Genomic DNA, 20,470 nt, shown 5'->3' with positions numbered 1-20,470 from the left:
AGTGGGAGTGACAGGCCTGGTGGGAAATGATCAAGGGTAAGGTTGCTTAGAGAAGAGGTATACTCTAGCCCAGGTGGCGATGAAGCATGGTAGTAGGGCAGGAGGAAAGTCAAGGGAGATGGAGGAAAGAGCTAGGAGTCAAAGGGCATTCATGGAGGTCTAGACAAAGACATGTACATGCAAATATATATAGGAGGATGGGGAAATAGATCTATGTGTCTATATTTATAGGTCAAGTATTAAGGTGGCGGAAGGACCTTGGGCCTCTACTCAAACACTCCCTCAATGCATGAATACCTTCTTTTATTAAATTGGAACTCTATGATGCTCACTCTCCCGACACAACGGCTGGAGCCAAAGTGGGTGAACAAGTAAATGTGGTGAAGAAAGCTGATGGTGCCCGGCTATCAAAAGAGATAGTGACTGGGGTCTTAAAGGCTTGAAGATAAACAAGCGGCCATCTAGCTCAGAAGCAACAAAGTCCACATGGAAGAACACACCAGCCTGTGTGAGCGAGTGGTCCCAAAGGGATCAGTTACCAGGCATCAAAGAACAAAAAATCATATCATTGACTGCACACCTCCATGATAGGATCGCTGAAGACAAATGGGTGCATAAGCAAATGTGGTGAAGAAAGCTGATGGTGCCCGGCTATCAAAAGAGATAGTGTCTGGGGTCTTAAAGGCTTGAAGGTGAACAAGCGGCCATCTAGCTCAGAAGCAAATAAGCCCACATGGAAGAAGCACACCGGCCAGTGCGATCACGAGGTGCCCAAGGGACCAGGTATAAGGCATCATGAAAAAAAAATGTAAGTGTGTGTATGTATGTGTATATATGTGTATATGTATATATGTATGTATATATATGTATATATATATATATCATATTAAATGAAGGGGGAAGTGCAGAGTGGAGACCCAAGGCCCAAGTGTCGACCAATGGAGATCCCCTCATAGAGGGGTTTAGGAGAGGAGATGGGTTAATTAGGGTGTGAGGTAGTATCGATGAAGAACACAGCTTTCCCCCGGATCCTGGATGCTTCCTCCCCCCAACTACCATGATCCGAATTCTACCTTGCAGGGCTGGATAGGACAGAGGCTGTACACTGGTGCAGATGAGGGTTGGAGGTACAGGGAATCCAGGGTGGATGATACCTTCAGGACCAAGGGTGTGAGGGATGATGCTGGGAGAGGGGAGGGTGAGTGGGTTGGAAAGGGGGAACTGATTACAAGGATCCACATGTGACCTCTTCCCTGGGAGAGGGACAGCAGAGAAGGGGGGAAGGGAGACTCCGGATAGGGCAAGATATGACAAAACAACGATGTATAAATTACCAAGGGCATATGAGGGAGGGGGGAATGGGGAGGGAGGAGGGGAAAAAAAAGAGGACCTGATGCAAGGGGCTTAAGTGGAGAGCAAATGCCTTGAGAATGATTGGGGCAGGGAATGTATGGATGTTCTTTATACAATTGATGTATGTATATGTATGGATTGTGGTAAGAGTTGTATGAGTCCCTAATAAAATGTAAAAGAAGAAAAGAGAAAAAAATGATTAGGGCAAAGACTGTACAGATGTGCTTTATACAATTGATGAATGTATATATATGAACTGTGAAAAGAATTGTATGAGCCCCAATAAATTGTTAAAATTAAAAAAAAAAAGATATATAGTCTCTAGTTTCTGATAAGCCTGGAGTCATGGTGGCATCATGGGTTACTTGGTGGGCTGCTAAGCTGAAGTTATTTCAAAACCCACAGGTACTCCTCAACAGAAAAACGAGCTTCTACTCCTATAGAGAATTACCATCTCAGAATCCCACAGTTCTACCCTGTCCCACACGGTCATTGTGAGTTTGAATGGATTCAATGGCAGTGGGCTTTTGGTGAGCAGCTGATAGAGTAGAGGCCAGTCTTTCGTATCTGTGAAAGAGATTTGTATTCTGTCTCTTATTTGAGTCTCTTACCTAAACTTCTGAATCCTTTGCCATTATTTTCAACGACTACATACAGAGGTGGGGAATGCCCAATCCATGGGCCCAACGTTGTTGGTAGGTGCCATGAAGTTGGTTTCAATTCATACCAACAGGACGAAACACTGCCCAGTACTGCATCATTTTCACAATTATTCCGATGCGTGAGTCCAATGTTGCAGCCACTGTTTCAATTTCACTCATTGAGCGCCTGCCTCTCTTTGCTGCCCGTCTGCTTTACCAAGCGTGATGTACCACTCCAGACACTGGTCTCTCCAACAACATGTCCAAAGTATGTAAGACAATGTCTCACTATCCTTGTCTCTAAGGAGCACTCTGGCTGTACTTTTGTTCGTTTGTTTGCTGTACTTCTTCTAAGACACATTTATTTGTCCCTTTAACAAGTCATGATACTTTCAATATTCTTTGCCAGCACCACAATTCTAAGACATCAGTTCATCTTTGGTCTTCCTTATTCAATGTCCAACTTTGACATGTATATAAGGAAATCGAAAATACCATGGTTTGGGTCAGGCACATCTTAGTCCTCATAGTAACACCCTTGCTTTTCAATTAAAAAGGTCTTGTGTAATAGATTTACTGCTGCTTCTATGAGCGTTGATTATGGATTCAAGCAAGATGAAATCTTTGACACCTTTAATCTTTTCTCATTTTCTTGGTGTTACCTATTGGTCCTGTTGTGAGGATTTGAGTCTTTTTTATCAGTACTGAGAGCTGCAATTAAAAAAAAATCATTTTGCTGGGGCCTTATACAACTCATCAATCCATATACATTCGTTGCCTTCATCATTCTTAAAACATTTGCTTTCCTCTTGGGTTCTTGGAATCAGCTTCTCATTTTTCTTTTTTCCCCCTCCCTCACAAACCTTTGATAATTTTAAAATTATTATTTTATCATATCTTACACTGCCTGACATCTCCCTTCACCCACTTTTCTGTTGTCCGTCCCCCAGGGAGGAGGTTATATGTAGATCCTTGTAATCGGTTCCCCCTTTCTATGCCCCCTTCCCTCTTCCCTTTGGATATCTTGATCTTCATCAGCAAGTGCTTCAAGTCCTGCTCCGTTTCAGCAAGCCTGCTGCATCATCAGCATATTGCAGGTTCCCCCAAATCCTGATGCGGCCTTCTTCTTCATGTAATCCAGCTTCCCTGGTGATCTGCTCAGCATACAGACTGAATAAGCCTGGCGAGAAGATCAAGCTTTGCTTGATTTTAAACCAGGCAGTATATTAAATATTATTTATTATTACTTTTTGCCATATTGTACACCGTCGTCCTATGTATCTGTTCCCCTATAATGGATTCAGTTATTTGTTCCCCTTGAGTGGGGTCATACAGTCATCATTGCTATCGGTTCTCCCTCCCCCCACTTCTTCCTATACCCTCAGGGAATTATTACTCCCATTACTATTTCTGAAGGGTCTGTGTATCTTGGATTCCATGCATCAAACAAGTTGAATTATACAAATGAACTTATGTCGGTCTAACAAGATGGATGAGGTAAAACCAAGGCCATAATAGTAAGGGGAGGAAATATTAAAGAACTAGAGGATAGTTATGTGTTTCATCCATGCTATATTGTGTCCCTTCCATGTGATACTTCTGAGGAACTGACAAATTATCTTACAGGTGGGTTTTGGATCTCCACTTTGTCTATGCTCCTTCACATCAATTTGACTGCTTGTCTGTGAACTTCTGATACCTATTCCCATTGACACCTCAGGATCACCCTGGCTGGTGTGCTTCTTCCATGTGGGCTTTGTTGCTTCTCTGCTAGATGGGCATAAAGCCCCTTTTTATACATAAATGAGCATATCATTAGATTTATTTCTTTAGACAACGTGACCAGTCTAACACAGGAACCCTGACTCCAGTCTCCTATTGAGTTCACATTAACTCTTTCCACATCAGGTGACCAGCCTGCAGACACCTTTGAGGCATGCAGAAGATGTCTTGAGCTCTTTAGTTGACAGAGGCATATACTGTTTTCTTCTTCATTTGATTCTTTTTTCTTCCCTTTCTTTGCTTTCATTTATTTTTCCTTTCTCTCTGCTTTTTATTTGCTTCAATTCCTCTTCACTTTCCTTTTCCTCCTTATTCATTCTCTTAATTTTTCTTTACTATTCTCTCTTACCTTCCTCTTTTTTCTCTACTACCCTACCAACTTTGATTATTTTGTTTTTCTTACTTTCTTTTCTTCCCTTGCTTTAATTTTCCTTTACTTTATAGGTATTAAACTACTTTTATTGTGTTTTCTGCTATTTTTCTCCCAGACTGTGCTATATGAGAAGCCAACTGAGAATTCTGTACACAATCAGGTTCTCTATTAAACCCACCACGGTGGTGAGAGGATAACATCTTACAAACACATAATCACAAGCTAAATACAAGTACAACACCACTACAATGTTTTGGATACAACAGGTAACACAAGGAGACAAGACAGAGTAACTCAACAAGTGGCCAATATGCAGAACTCACCTTTCTCAGAAATTAAAGGCATTTAAAGTATATGATAAGGAATTTTTTAAAAGGTAGTTAGACTTTTTCAACAGCTAGATTCAAAACAAAACACTAGCACTCCATACACTCACTGGGGGACTATAAAACAGTGGAATCACTTTGGAAAATCTCAAGGGGTTTCCTTCAAAGTTGGGAAAGAAGTAGCATAGGACTCAGCAATCCCTCTACTTATCAAATGCCTCAAAAAAAGAAGAACCACCACATGATAGAGAGATGCACACCAATATGCATTTCAGCACACTTACAATCAAACAACAAACCCAGCAACAATCCAAATGCCCAGCAGTGGAAGCATGGATAAATAAAAGTTGGTACTTACACACACTGGAATACTAAGCACTATTAAAGAATAATGACAAAATGGTGAGACATCTCATAATGTGAATGAATCTGGAGGACAGTATTCTGCATGAAATTGTTTGAAGCACAAAAGGACAAAACATTCTATGAGACCATCATTATAAAAAAACCAATAAAAGATTTTCACACTAAAAGAAACATTATTTGATGACTACCAGGCGCGGGAAGGGAACGGAAGGAAGAGAAATCATGGCCTAGAGGGTAGGTGAGTATTAACTTGGGTGAAGGGGAACTAAGAGGAAGGGTAGGAAAAAAAGTGATGGAGGCAGAGCTCTGGGTGAGATTGGCAAGAGTGGTACAGACACCACCCAGTATACTTACCTGGCAGGGGAGATACCATGGTCACACAACCTTGTAACAGTGGGGATCTCCGAGCTGATGCTCGGCTAGACATGCAGCTGAACCAGTGGGGGATGGAGAGTGGGAGTGTATCCATGAATATGTCTTGACAGAAGATATCTGTGTGTGCATCCATCTTGACTATAAATATATCCATAAATGTAGTGGAGCATACAGCAGAAAAAGGCATGAAAACTTCATAAACGGAACTCCTTGAAAGAATAAGTTGCTAGGCCTGTGGGGATCAGAACCATAATCTTGGGGGTCATCAAGGTCAACGGGCATAACAGAGTTCACAAGGTCAGTGCTTTACATCCTAATGTGGTACAGCAACTTGAGTCTCCTATGCTCATCAGCATGCCTAACTGTTCATTCACTGAACAGTTAAGAAATATAGGTAACTTCTCAGTGTCCTACCTCTCTTCTCTGTCCAACAGAACTCCTGGAAGTTAAAATCTTAAGAGATGGGGCCACCACCCGGATGGAGAAGGGAGCATCGCTGACACATGCAGGCTTTGCCCCTACCCCATGCTCCACCCCCTCTGGTGCTGGGAGTGCGCTGACTCGTCTGAGCAACATTTGTGCTCATCACATCTGCTTTATCCGTTCTCTCTTGGCACCTGGGCAGGACAGAGGGGAAAAAAAGAAGTAGTTCATGAACAGCCATCTAAGTTGCAGCTATTGGTCTCTCCCCATCCAGAAGAAAGGAGCGTGACAAAAATGGAAGGACACGCAGAAACCATTAGTTCAACGGACTAAGGAACATGTAAGTATCGCCTCCACGGCGCTGAGACCAGAAAAGCGAGATGGTGCGTGGCTGCCAGCTGTTCTGAAAACGATGGCCTTCCAAGGCCCTGGACAGAAAGGGAGAAACATGTGGACCATAAGAAAAGACCAGATGCCCTGGTCATGTAGAGAATGGTGGGATCCAGAGAATAAATTCTGCAACTGAACTCACCTCCGTGTTAGACTAGTCAATCACTGACGGTCCAAAGGCCATCTGCTACCCAAGGGCAAAGTGTAGAGGATTAGCAAAGAAGGAATGGGAATGAGAACTAGAGGGAGGCAGTGGGGTAAGCATGGGGTGTTCATCTGAATGTAAGCTAGCTCTTTCTTCATGTACTCTCTCTTCAATCAGCCAGTCTCTCAGATTCGAAGGCAGTTGATAATAGACCAAATACACCTTTTTCCTGCTTCCCTATTTGCACCTAACCTGTTTTTGTGTGTGTCATCCTAGGTATTTCTTTCATTTAAAAAAAATTCTAGATATTTCTGAGTTAGTTTATTAGAACCAAAATTGGGGTTTTGAGAGTGAGTTGAAAGCCTGTGCTAATTTACTTTGCCTTCTTCTCAGGAACCAAATAGAAGTCATATTTGTATGTTAGAATTTTCACTCTAGAGCCCATGCCATTAGCCATAGTGTTACACTGGTTTCTGAATTTGTTGATCTCTTCCTGCAACTGTTTTACAACTGTCTATGTTTATACTTCTGCATATTTTCAGCTTCAATTTAGGATTTGGGGTTACATTTAGGATTTCGTTTCCACCACTCTTTCTAAGAATCCTTTTAAAGTAGAAGAAACATCCTATTGCTAGAGACCCTAAAGAATTCTCTACACGAAGGCTTTTTTGTGGACTTGTCCATACTGATATACAATATTAATTCACTTTTAATAATACTTTTCCATACATGCTTTTAAGTTTGCTTTATGTGCATATGTGCCATTGGTCCAATTATACTGAAGATCTCTTGGAAACAAGAAAGGGACTTTTCTTTGTTTTATTTTCTTTGATGGCATCGAATAACAAGTAGGTTATGCATTGGGCTGCTAACCACAATATCTACAGTTCGAAACTACCAGTCACTCTGGTGTAGAAAGATGAGACTTTCTACTCCTGTAAAGATTTACTGTCTCTGAAACCCAGAGAGTCAATTCTACCCTGTATTTTTAAATTATTACTAAATACTTTTATTGGGAGCTCTTACATCTCATCACAATCCATTCATTCATCCAGTGTGTCAAGCACATAAGCTGCCATTATCATTTTCAAGGCCTTCTCTTCCCACTTGAGCCCCTGATATCAGCTCTCCATTTCTTCCCATTCCTTCCCCCCACCTGCTCTCCCTCACAAACCCTTGATAAGTTATAGATTATTATTTTCATATATTACATCGTCCTCCGTTGCCCTTACCCACTTTTTCATTGCTCATCCCCCTGGGAAGGGGTTATATGTCAATCCTTGTGATCGAGTCCCCCTTTCTCCCTCACCCTCCCCTAATCCTCCTGGTATCTCTACTCTCCTTGTTGGCCCGGAGGGGTTTACCTATCCTGGATCCCCTGTGTTGCGGGCTCTTATCTGTATCAGTGAGCATGTTCTGGTCTAATCCGATTTGTCTACCCTGTCTTATAGGGTCGTTGCTATAACTCAGAATCGACTCAATGGCAGTGAGATTTTTAAAATATGATCAACTGCCATCAACACAATTCCAGCTCATGTTGTTGTTAGGGGCTATCAAGTCAGTTCTGACCCATAGTGACCTATGTACAACCACTGCACGGTCCTGTGCCCTCCTTACTATTGTTCCTGTGACTGAGCCCATTGATGCAGCCACTGTGTCAATCCATCTCATTGAGGGCCTTCCTCTCTTTTGCTGCCCTCTCGACTTTACCAAAGCATGATGCCCTTCTCCTGGGACTGGCCTCTCCTGACAACATGGCCAAAGTACGCAAGATGAAGTCCTGCCAACCTTGCTTCTAAGGAACACTCTGGCCTTCTTTCAATACAGGTCGGTTTGTCCTTTTAGCAGTTCATGGGGCTTTCATTGTTGGTACTTTCCAACTCATAGAGACTCAATATGGGGCTTTTAAGGCTGTCAGTCTTTACAGGAGCAGGTTCATCTTTCTCCCACCGCACAGCTGGTGGGTGGGTTTGAAGCACCAAAGCTGGCTGTAGAAGTGCAACCCTTCCCTGACAGCACACCAAGGACCCTTTATAAGATTCAGTAGAAAGCGATAAATGATTAGCATTGGCTAGTTATGATATAATATAATATCATTACTATGATTTCAGGAGAAAAACTCACTTTGTCCCAAGCCTCCATTTTTATCCATGAATTCAAAGAAAGCATCAAGAATCCTACAAAGAGTGATGACAATTGTTAAGTCCTGTACTGGGAATGGCTGAAATTTCTGATGTTTCTTTAGAAAATTTAGTCCGTCAGGGACACTTCTTTTAATCATAAATTCAAGGCATTTCACTCCTTCTTGACCCATAATTTTAGAAGTCTTCAAAAGCCATGATTTGACATAAGGCTCCCATCCCAGATCAACAGGATCCTAATTAAATAAAAAAGATCATTTGATGTAAATAAATGAATAAAAATATAGTTCCCTCTTGCTTTCTTACTTTCTATTTACTAAATATTTGTAATACTTAAAAATATAGTTTAGAAACATCATTCATTAAAATGAGAGTGATTAAAAACAGCTTAAATAATTACCATTCACTGGCAGAACCGATGATTTTTAACTGTGGTTTTCCAAGAAGACAAGCAATTGGAGAATTATGTGTAGGCAGATATTTTGAGCCTATGTACATTATGAGAGAAACTGCCTTTCCAGAGGTTCAGCCCTATAGTTAACTTCATTTATTACATTCAATTAAATGCAATAAAGACTACTGAATTAGAGTGTATGACCACTCCTGGTTAATCACTAACTGTAGGCTGTCTATATGCTCATGTCACCTCTGCCTTAATAATGTTTCCCCCTAGTCCTAAGGCTGATGAAAAACACCTCACACTCACAGCTGTATGTCTGTTGAAAGCATTACTGATGTACAGTTGTGAGAAGACGGACCACTCCAATTACTAAGAGTAGCAGTCAAAGTAAGAATAACTATGCTTAGATTCATTTCAGGGCTGTGAGATGTTGGGGCCTCACCATCGGAACTACTGGTTTCAGTTTCCTGGATCCAGAAGCAAAAATAAAGTAAACCTAATAATCCGGTAGATAATGCCTAGTGGTTATGCCAACGAGCATGCTTGATTTTCTAGGACATTTGCTTTCGAACACTTACCACATAGACCATTGCGCAGCAACCGATGGTGGTAGGACTGGCCTGAGAGAGACTGTCCACTTCAAAAATCACTTTGATGCTATCCGTTAAGGTGATTCTCTCGCTGTTTGCTAGGCACAGTGTTCTACTCTCCCCTAGAAGGGAGTTTAGGTTTTCCACCCACAAGGGATCCACAGGACCATCTAAAACAATCCACTGCCAGGCAAAATCTGGAGAGAAGAATATTTTTAATGTAGCTGAGAATAATTTCATCATAATCTTGCACCTTCTGTATTTTGTTTAGGAAACACTTTCTAATTAAGAGGAAAAACAATCTCCTGGAAAACATTAGCACGAATGTGTTAATGTGTATGTTCCATTGCTAATTGTGAATATTCATACAAGATACTTAACGACTCTTTAAGCAATATTTAGATACTCATATTGCTCAGTTGTATAATTAGCCCTCAAATTTTAGGGAGAAGGAAGATCCATGTTATTCTCTTTTTCGGAATCATATAATTTGTGAATTTTTCCCTTCCATCCAGGGATTTTTTTTTTTAAAGAGATGCTGTCCGCAGGGAATAACGAAGAGAAATAGATGGACATTTGAGGAAAGAGTTGCCTAGATAGAGTTCGGAGTCTCACATTGGAGCCCATTTCCTCTCTACCCTCTCCAGTGTTTCCCAAGGTGCACAATAACCACTCCATGGGGAGTGCTGGAACCTCCAGGATGGCTGCAAACACAGATATTGACACTTTATCCTGGACTCGGGGCTGGGGTATAAATATTTGTAATTGCCAGAGAGACACTGAGAGAAAAAAAAAGTTCTTTTCCTGAAAAGGGTGTGGTAAGCTAAATAAGTTTGGCAACCTATACTCTATACCTACCACACTGCTCCCTGATTTTAGAAAATCTGTTGGGTCAGAACGGGGGAGCTGTGAATGGGTCACTACACAGACAGGAATAAATAAATGCATTGAAGTATGCCAGAAGAACAAGAGAGCAGAACGAGGCTCCATGTAGATGGGCCTCTGCCCGGCTGAAATACGTGCGGCAGGAATTGTTTTACAGTAGCTCGCATCCCTGGGGCGTGTTGTCAGGAGAGGCCAGTCCCTGGGGCAGGACATCATGCTTGGTAAAGCATCGGGACAGTGAACAAGACGACCCTCAGCAGAATGGATTGACACAGTGGCTGCAACAATGGACTCACACCTAAGAGCGATTGCGCAGAATATGGACAGCGCCCACTTATTGCTATCTCCCAACTGAATGCCCCCCAAGCCAAAGGGCACCCCCCAAATTCATGGATTCTAAGAAATAGGCAGCTGCAAACGTCTCGTGCACTGTCTGCAGCATAAGTGTGCTATGGCAGATAAGAGGCTCAACCAGAGACGCGAGCTGAAAGCAGTGGTTGATCTTCCCGCAAAGTGTGGCTGCTTTGGAGCAGGTGCCACGTCGTCATACATGTTCTCTGTCCCCCTAGTAGGTAGCAAGCTGATGGATACATAATGACGTGTAATCCATTTTAGATGCGTCCCCTTGGGTTGAGATGACGACCTGACCTATGCAGATTGTTTGGAGTCCCACTTCAGAGGCATTCCTATCCGATAATGCCGCTGTTGCTTCTCAAACCATTAGGTATTTCATCTTTAAAATTTCACTGGTACTTAAGAAATGCTAAGAAATAGTTATAAACTGAAAGAGTTATGTAAGGCTGATTACTTACATAATCACACACACACACACACACACACACACACACACACACACACCCGGACACACACACCCGGACACATACACACACATGCACACCCTGCTGGCATAATAGGTTAGCTGAGGTCTTCTGCTCTTATAAAACTTTGCAGCCGCAGAAACCCACAGGGGCAGCTCGACTTTGTCCGGTAGGGTTGCTTTGCGTCAAAATTGACTCAGTGACAGCCAGGTGTTGTTTTATTAGTATCATATTTTGTAATACTATAGAAATTTTAAATAAACACACAAAAGAAAAACTAACACAAGAACAAGCTATCATTACACAAGGTGTATTCTAAAGACAGAAGTAAAGCTCCTATTCGCTCAGTTTGGTTTTACATCCATTATCTTTATTCAATTTAATAACACTTACTTTGACGTTCTGGTGTTTTAACTTCTTTATGCATCTCCTTCTCAACAATATTACTATAAATATCTGCTGTATCAGAGGTCTCAAGTTTGAAAATCTAAAATATATAATCAATAATTTGAAAACTTTTATTTGATGACACTTTCTAACTCAAAATCACTTGATATCAATGTGCTTTCTTGAGAGTAAACATGAATGGCAGGAGAGTTTGTTCTGAAGAGACTAACACGGAGCCAACATAGTGTGTAATATAGCTCACTTGTGACTCCAGGTCATTTCTTTTAGGAAATTATTTTATTTTAGTCTCTTTCTTCCTCTGCATGGAGGGTGCATACTTTTGGCATAATCTTCAAATAACACTGCAAAATGTTAAGACGATAAACAAAAGTGTTCTGCATGTCCACTATGTATAGATAACCAATATTGATGTCTTGTTGCATATTTCCCAACTTTCTATCAAATTTTAGGTAAATAAGAAATACTTAATGAAGTTGGCTAAAATTACATGTTCCAACATCTAATCCTGGGAGATTCTGATCGAATAGTTTGGGGACAGAATCCAGGAGAGTTTCCACTGTAATATGCATTCCATCTCAATGATTCCAGTATAGCCTGACTTTATGTTAAACTAGAGAAATCCCAACACATGCACATGGCTGACTCTTAATTATTTGAGGACGTAACCACTCGTCTCTGTAGCACTGGACTGGCCTTCAGTATGAGCGAGAATATACAACTCTAAAGCTGTGCTGAAGACACATCCTGTGAACTCTGAGAGACAGACCAACCAAAGATGCTCAGGCTCCAGCCAGGTCTCACAATACAGCTAAGTGTATTCCATCACTGCTAACGACCAAACCTCATTGGGAAGGTGAACAAGTCCCAGTCGATTTTCAATTCCTATTCTTAATACAAACCTCTGAAATGATCACTCCTAGAGCTATGTTCTTGGAGCCTTGGTGGTCTAGTCGTTACAAGTTGAGCGGATAACTGCAAAGTCAGCAGTTTGAAACCACCAGCTTCTCGGGAGAAATATGCAGCATTCTGCTTTTGGAAAGAGTTAGACTTGCAAACCCATAGGGGGCAGTTCTCACTGTCCTAAAATTTGTCGGAATCAATGTGATGGCAGTGAGGGAAACTGCAGTCAAGCTCCTGTCAATTTACTTCATATATCTATTTGAAGTGAGATTCTAGGCCAAAGGGATACAGGGACTTAAATTTCTAAGGAATTTCAATGGATTCTGTTCCAAAAGTTTCTGGAAATAACACTCCCACCAACAAGTTTTTAGGATATTTATTTTTCTATAGCCTTGCTAAAACTGCTGGTATCAGCTATCTATATTCTTAGGTTTTGAAAAAAATGGTGCATATAATTATTATAAATATTATTTTTGAGAGTTAAGCTAAGCATATTTTCTTAACTATAATGGCAATTTGCAATTGTTATTCTATCAACTTCTTAATTCCTTAATTTCTTTACTTAGTTGTCTGACAGTTTCATAATTCATCTTAGAAACTCTTTTATAGTAGGAGTACTAACTAATTTCCCTATTACATATATAATAAATATTTCTTTTAAATCATTGTGTTTAACTTTAAGGTCACCACTAGATAAATATTTTCATATTTAAACTTGGTCAAATCCTATCTTTTACTTTCCAATCTATGAATTTCCAATCTTTCTCACTCTGAAAATATGTCCCCAAATATTATTGTGTACTTGATTATTTCTCCCTAAATATTATGTTTTTGTATAGTTTTATTTTGACACTTGGATTTTAACTTTTTGGAGTTTTATTCCTGTGAAAGGAGTGACATAATTGTCTTTATAAATTTTTTCCCATACAGGAGAATGCTAAATTATACAGATGTTAAATAATGATTTCATTGATTAAAAATATTACTTTACTTGTATAGGAAATTCATATACTTGAATACATGCACTCACATATATTCACATACAGAGGCAAGAGAGTGGGATGATTTATCTTTCAATATTTTATAGACCTTGACTGAAATAATTTGTTTTTAACCACTAATACAATTTTAATAATTCTATCTATATGTTGAAATAGACTCAGTTTTTGCCAGTCTGATTACCACTCACTCCTTCCTTCCTTCCTTCCTTCCTTCCTTCCTTCCTTCCTTCCTTCCTTCCTTTCCCTTTGTGTGTGAGTTTTTATTGAATTAGGTGTGTGTGTGGGGTGTTACATTTCAGATCATTATTGCTGCATTCAACAGTTCAAACTACTTGGCCCCCAGGTACCCCCATAGCCTACCCCGCCCTCCTCCCCTGATTGCTCTTCTCCCTTTTGTGGACCTCCATCCTCCTTTTAACCCAGTGAACACCTGTCCACGCGAATCGCTAGTCCATTGCTTTATCTTTCCTCTCTTCCCTCACCTCGGTTATCTCCAGAGTCTGCTGTCTTTTTTGGATACAAGTCTTTGTCTTGGTTTTTATCCTTTTAGTAGTATTCTCAAACAATATTTGTCCTTTTGTGATTGACTGATTTCTTCCAGAGTAATGTTCTCCGGGCCGTTCAAGCTATTCAGTGCTCCATGTGTTCATCACTGTGTTTCAGCGAGGCCCACTATTCCACTGTGCTATATGCGAGGCTTCTCCAGCCATCCTTCTACTGGTGGGCGTTTGGGTGGTTTCCTTCGTGCTGCTTTTTGAACAGGGCTGCGAGGAGCACGGAGGGCATGCCTGCGCCTGTTCATGGCGTGGCTCCCGCTTCTTTTGTGGATATACTCAACAGAGGTGTTGCTAGATCAGATGGAATCTCGATTTCCAGTTGTTTGTGGTAGTGCCATATTGCTTTCCGCAGTGTGCGTACAACGATTTTACAGTCCTCCTAGCAGCCTAAGAGGGTTCCAATTTCCCCGAACGCTCAGTATTTGTTGTTTTCTCTTTAAAATTTGGTTGTTATCATCAGTGTAAAGTGGTATCTTGTCATTGTTTTGATTGGCATCTCCTGATGACTAATGATCATGAGCAGTTTTTCATATGCTGGTTAGCCATTTGGATGTCATCCTTGGTGAAATATCTGTTTGTATCTTTGCCAACTTTTAATTGGGCTATTCATTTTTTTCTTATTGAGGTATTGAAGTTTTCTATAGATTTTGGAGTTTAGTCCCTTGTCCGTTGTGTCACTGCCAGATGTTTTCCTCAGCCCATAGGTTCCCTTTTTATTCTTTATTTTTGATGTACACAATTGTCTTATTTTTAGTAGGACCCAATAATATATTTTGCCTTCTATTGTCTGTGTTTCCTTAATTATATTTGGTAGTATGTGAATGCCCTGCAGTAAGGCCCTTAAGTTCATCCCTGTTTTCTCTCTGAGGATCTTTATAGTTCTGAAACTTGCATTCAGGTCTTGGATTCATCTTGAATTTGTTTTTATACATGGGGTGAGGTATGGGTCCTGTTTCATTCTTCTGCATATGGAGATTCAATTTTACCAGCACCGTTTGTTGAAGTGACTATCTCTTTTTCATTTAATGTCTTTTGACCCATTGTCAAAGATCAGTTGTCTGTATGCGGATGAATTTTTTCCTGGGTTCTCTGTTCTGTTCCACTGGTCTATGGATATGTCCTTGTATCAGTCCCAGGCTGTTTGGCTACCGTGGCTGTGTAAAAGGTTTAGGTTGGAGAGTGAGAGGCATCCTATTTCGCTCTTCTTCTTCTGATGTTCTTTGTTTATTCTGTGTCTTTTCACTCTCCACCTAAGGTTTGAAATTATTTTTTCCATTTATTTAAAAATGTAGATGCATTTTAAAACATATTGCATTGTGTTTATAGATTGCTTTTCATAGTATTGACAATTTCACATAAATACAACTTCCTATTTATGAAAATGGAATATTCTTCCATTTATGTAAGTCTCCTTTGGTCACTTATAGTAGTGTTCTTCTTTCTTCTGTGTATTAGTCTTAGGTTTTTTTATTAGATATACTACTGAGTAATCTTTTATGTGGTTATTGTAAATGGTATTCTCATGATTTCTGTTTTATTTAGTATACAGAAGCCGATTTTAAAAATAATTTTATTGTATAAAATGTCATACACTTCCATAACTAAATTGCTTTTAAAAAGAATTGCATATACATCATCACAATCAGTTCTAGTCCATCCTTCCCCCCTCCCATATTCATTATTTGCGTCCCAGTTCCCCTCACTCTTCCTCCATCATTCCCAGTAAACACTTGCATCAGTTATTGTCTCTATGCATTCACTCCTTCTGTGCTTCATAAATTGGGAAGCATAATAGAAACAATTAAAAATAACAAAATAGAAATAAAAAATAAAGAGGAAAAAGAAAAGACTGCTAGCAATATTAAAATAAGCCAGAGAGAAAATTTATGTCCTGGAACAAATGAGAAATACTTAAACCCAGAACAAATTTAGATTGGGTCAAGAGGGTGGTCAACTGACCAGGTATCAAAATATACCGTAATTCCATCCACCATACTCAAGTTTACAATAATCTCCGTCTGACAGCAAAGCTGTTTTGTCCCTTGACTGTGTCCAGAGGGAGCTGCTAGAAGCTTAATCTGTCTAGGTGCTCTGCAGATGGATGTTGGGCTCCCATTGTCCTCCACGGCCTTCTACAAATTGGGTGTTCACATTGTAAGCTCTGATACTTTTCCCTTCATCATAGCTGGACTTGTTATTTGAATCACACAGGCTGGCGTGCTTCTTCCATGTGGACTTTATTGATGTCTCACTTAGATGGCTGCTTGTTTGAATACAAGCCTTGAAGACCCCACACACTATTCCAATTGATAGCCAGGCACCATCTGCTTTCTTCACCACACTTTACTTCTGCACCCATTATCTTCAGTGAACACTTCAGGAAAGTATTGATCAGGGTCATGTCATAGAATTAAGGTGGGAGCCCAGAATCCATATGTTGTCTATAGGCTACGAAAGACTGATTTCCGTTAGTGGTCTTATTATCATTTTGTGACAAAGAAAAACATGATCTTGTATCCTGTCAAATTTTACAATTGTTTTCAATAATTTTTAGTTGAGTCTTTGGGGTTTTCTAGGTATAAATTCTTATCAGCTGCAAATAGTGGAAGTTTCACTTCTTCTTTGTCCCTTCAGATTTTTTCTTTTCTTTTCTTTTTTGTTGCCTAATGTATCTAGTTAGGACATCTAGTACAACATTAAGTAGGAGTGGTGATAAGACAAATTTTTGTTTCTCTTTCACGGCAGAAAACTGTTTTTCCTGTTGAATGACACGTTAGCTGTTGTTTTTTCATATACAGCCTTTATCCTGTTGAGAAATTTCCTTCTATTCCTATTTTGTTGAGTGTTTTTTAAGGAACAGATGTTTGATATGATTTTGATTAATATGCTCACGTGGTTTTTAGCTTTTGTTTCTTTATATGGTATATTATATTGCTTTTCTAATGTTGAATCATTCTTGCACAACTAGTGTGAATCTCACTTGTTTATGATGCACTATCTTTTTGATAAATTTGTTGGATTTTATTGGCTAGGATATTTTAACGAGAATTTTTGCCTGTGTGTTCACGAGAGATACTGGTTTGCAGTTTTCAGTCTTGGTAACACCTGCTGATTTTGGTATCAAAGTTATGCTCCCTTAATAAAAGTTCGAGAGTTTGTTATGCTTGTCTATATTCTATAGTAGTTTGTGAAGAATTGTTGGCAACTCTTCTCTAAATACTTGGTAGAATTCCCCTGTGATGCCACCTGGCCCTAGGCTTTTTGTTGTTGCTGAGGGAATTTTTTTATTGACCTGGTCTATTTCTTCTTTTATGGTGGGTCTGTTAGAGATTTTCTACATCAGTCTGTGTTAGTTTGGACAGTCATTTCCAGGAATTTTCCCATTTCATCTAGGTTTTCAAATTTGTTAGATTACAGCCTTTCCTAGATAGTACTCTTGTTTTAAACATGCCATTTGTTCTGTTGTGATTTCAATCGTTTGTCTCTTATTTGCACCCCTCTTTTCTTTGATTAAGTTTGCCACTTTCGTTAATCCTTTAAAAGAACTAACTTCTTGTCCTATCGGTATTTTTTGCTTTCTGATTCATTTCTTTCTCCTCTTAGCTTTATGATTTGTTTTTCTTTCAAAAAATTTGTTGCCCCTCTTCTAGATGTTGAAGGTATTAGTTACAGTGTTGATTTTGGCTCTCTATTCTTCCCCCCCCCCCCCACTTTCTATGAGAAATTCTTGTTGACAAACCACATGGCGATACACTGACGGAGCTAGAGCCCTGGAGCTGGAGGAGCTACATGGAGACCCATGCCAGCACTGAAACACTTCCACTGCCACTGGATCTACAAGATTTTCTACCCACTGGCCTGTGATCTTCCTGCATTTGGCATCATTGCATGACTGCATGAGTTTAAAGAGGAATTTATGAATCAGTACCAGACATATGGGCTAATATCAGACTTATGGACTTGATCTAAACAGGTTTGGGATATTTTTTAATATACAATTACTCTTTGATAAAAAGCTCTCTATTACACACATGTGAGTGTCTCTGGATTTGTTTCTCGAGTCAACCCTGACTAGCACATTATGGTACCTTGGGAGTGGGGTGCTAGAGAAACAAATCATGAAGATGAAGAGTGGATTTTTTTTGACCCCTGCTTTCTGGTAGTTTTTCTTCTTTGACTAGCCAGATGTCAGATATGGCCACACAGTTTACCGGGTTGTTTTCTGGAAAGAACATGGGAATTTAAAGTTTTAATTCTTAGAAATTGTCTTTGGTTAATCTTGTCTGCAATTGTGAAAATGATTGTGATAAATGCGAATCTTGAGCTCAGGTGATGAAATTGCTCCTTGAATTTCTCAGAGACTATGTTGCTAATGGCTGACAGAAGGTCAAAATGGCTTGATTCAATCAGAGGCCTAAGGCCATACTTCATATCAATGGAATAGTTTATATAATGATTAAGATAAGATAGATGAGGATTGAACCTGATTGTTTTAAGAATTAAGTTTAGGATCTGACTATACTAGGCTTATATTTTCTTCTGCCTATTGTTATTGATACAATGATTCATAGAATGATTATTGGGAAGCATGAAAATAGAGAGCTTGTAAGCCCACTTGCCTTTAGCCATTAAAATTGGATCTTTAAATGGGTTAGGACACACCTGCAAAGGGGACTCTAAAAGGATAACAACACAGCACTTATCCAGTGGGTGAGCCGAAGGCATGGAAAGTATGGTCAGTTAGTTAGAACACGGTTGCCACCTCCTGCTTGATGGAGGGGAATAAAAACGAAAAAACAACGATGTAAGATTGAGGTGACTGCTGGATTACAAGCAGCAAAGAGAGATTTAAAAAATCAAATAAATATTTTTTCTTTGTCTTTCTGGGAGATATGGTCTTGATACCAATTATTTGAAATGTGCTGTCTAGTCCTATAATGTATAGTAAATTTTTATAATTATCCTTACTCGTTTGAGAACACATATTATCTAGTTGATGGGTCAAAGGCTATACATGAAACAATATATTTTATCTCATTGATTACAATCCTTTAAATGTAATGTTGCTTATCTCGCTTCCTCCTTCTGTTTTCTATATCCATTTTTCCTTCTTTCCTAACCCTTCTGACCTTGTGCTTGGGTAAATGATGTCTTTTTATCTCAACTGACTGATTATTTTATGCTGTACATCCCTTATAGTGTTATTCTTCCCTTTAGAAACCTGTAGATTGCTTGAATTGCCCTAATTTTTATGCACCAGTAGTGTACTAGTTTAATCTAATTTTGTCAAGCTTCATGTAATAGGTCTTACTACCTTCCAGTTTTGCTGCTTCTTTAGCAGTGTCATGAACTCTGCATGTAAATTTTAGAATCAGCTTGTCAGCACCTTAAAAAAACCCTCCTCGTTTCAAAACATCAAACCTTACAGCAAACTACAGCAATCAGAGCAGTGTTGCACTGTTTTTGTTCCTTGCTGTTGAGTCATTTCTGACTCCTAGTGACTCTGAGTCAAACAGAGCGAAGCACCACAAGCTCCTGTGCCTCACAACTGCTGCTATGTTTGAGTCCATTGTTGCAGCCACTATGTCAATCTGTCTTGTTGAATATCCTCTGCTTTTTCTCCCAACCCTCTACCAATCCTGATGCACTTCCTCAGGAACTAGTACCTCCTGGTAACATGTCTGAAGTTCATGGCACAAAGACTCAATATATTCCCTTTGAAGGAGCATTCAGGCTATACTCCTTCCAATACGATGCTTTCATTCGTCTAGCCACTTTGCTTTGCCTACTCCGTGATTCAATGGCACCGGGTTTTCCTTTGGTCTTCGTTTTCATTCAGACTGAAAACTATTATGACTTGGATCAGGTACACGATAATCCTTAATATGACATCTTTGTTTTAACCCTTTAAAGAGATCGTTTGCAACAGACTTCCCTACTACAATATGTTGCTTTTTTGGCTGCTGCTTCCATGGGCATTGATGAGGAAAACAAGTAAAATAAAGCTCTAGATAACTTCAATATTTTTTCCATTTATGATGATGTTGTTCATTGGCCCAGTTATGAGGATTTTTATTTTCTTTATGTTGAGGTGTAGTCCATACTGAAGGCTATTATTTTATCTTCCTCAATAAAACCCTTTTAGCCCTCTTTGCTTTCAATATACATTTTGTGTTATTTTATATTACAAATTGTTAATATCAATACTGTGGTCTCCCTTACATAACCCAGGTTCTTGGAATATTTGTCAGCATACACATTGAATAAGTATGTTGAAGGGTTACAACTCTGACACATACCCTTCCGGATCCCCAAACTCATAATATCCCTTTGTTGTGTTTAAATGACTGCTTTGTTGTCTGTGTAAATTTGTGTATGAGCACAATTAAGTGGTTGGAATTTCCTTTCTTCATAATGTTGTCCATTATCAGTTACAATCCACAGTTGAATTATTTTTAATAATCAATAAAGAACAGGTAACATCTTTCTGATTCTTTTGCTTTTAGGTGTGATTCATCAGGCATTGGCAAATGATATCCATTATCCCACACTCCTTGTCAATCAATCTTCAATTTCTGTTGATGTACTGCTATAAC

General features: G+C 39.5%; 1 protein-coding gene across 1 annotated transcript in view; it reads right to left on the bottom strand.

The window, feature by feature from the left end:
- DNAH14 (dynein axonemal heavy chain 14) overlaps positions 1–20,470 on the bottom strand; it is a 419,312-nt gene that overhangs the window by 202,291 nt on the left and 196,551 nt on the right. The window contains exons 37-39 of the mRNA XM_075542667.1: positions 11,402–11,495; positions 9,294–9,502; positions 8,299–8,551 (exon numbers count right to left, since the gene is read on the bottom strand). Of these exons, the coding sequence (XP_075398782.1) occupies positions 8,299–8,551; positions 9,294–9,502; positions 11,402–11,495 (556 nt within the window). The remainder of the gene's footprint in view (positions 1–8,298; positions 8,552–9,293; positions 9,503–11,401; positions 11,496–20,470) is intronic.

Source organism: Tenrec ecaudatus, chromosome 1 (genome assembly GCF_050624435.1).
Source record: "Tenrec ecaudatus isolate mTenEca1 chromosome 1, mTenEca1.hap1, whole genome shotgun sequence".
In the NCBI taxonomy this organism is placed as follows: domain Eukaryota; kingdom Metazoa; phylum Chordata; class Mammalia; order Afrosoricida; family Tenrecidae; genus Tenrec; species Tenrec ecaudatus.
This window is presented reverse-complemented; position numbering and strand designations above follow the sequence as displayed.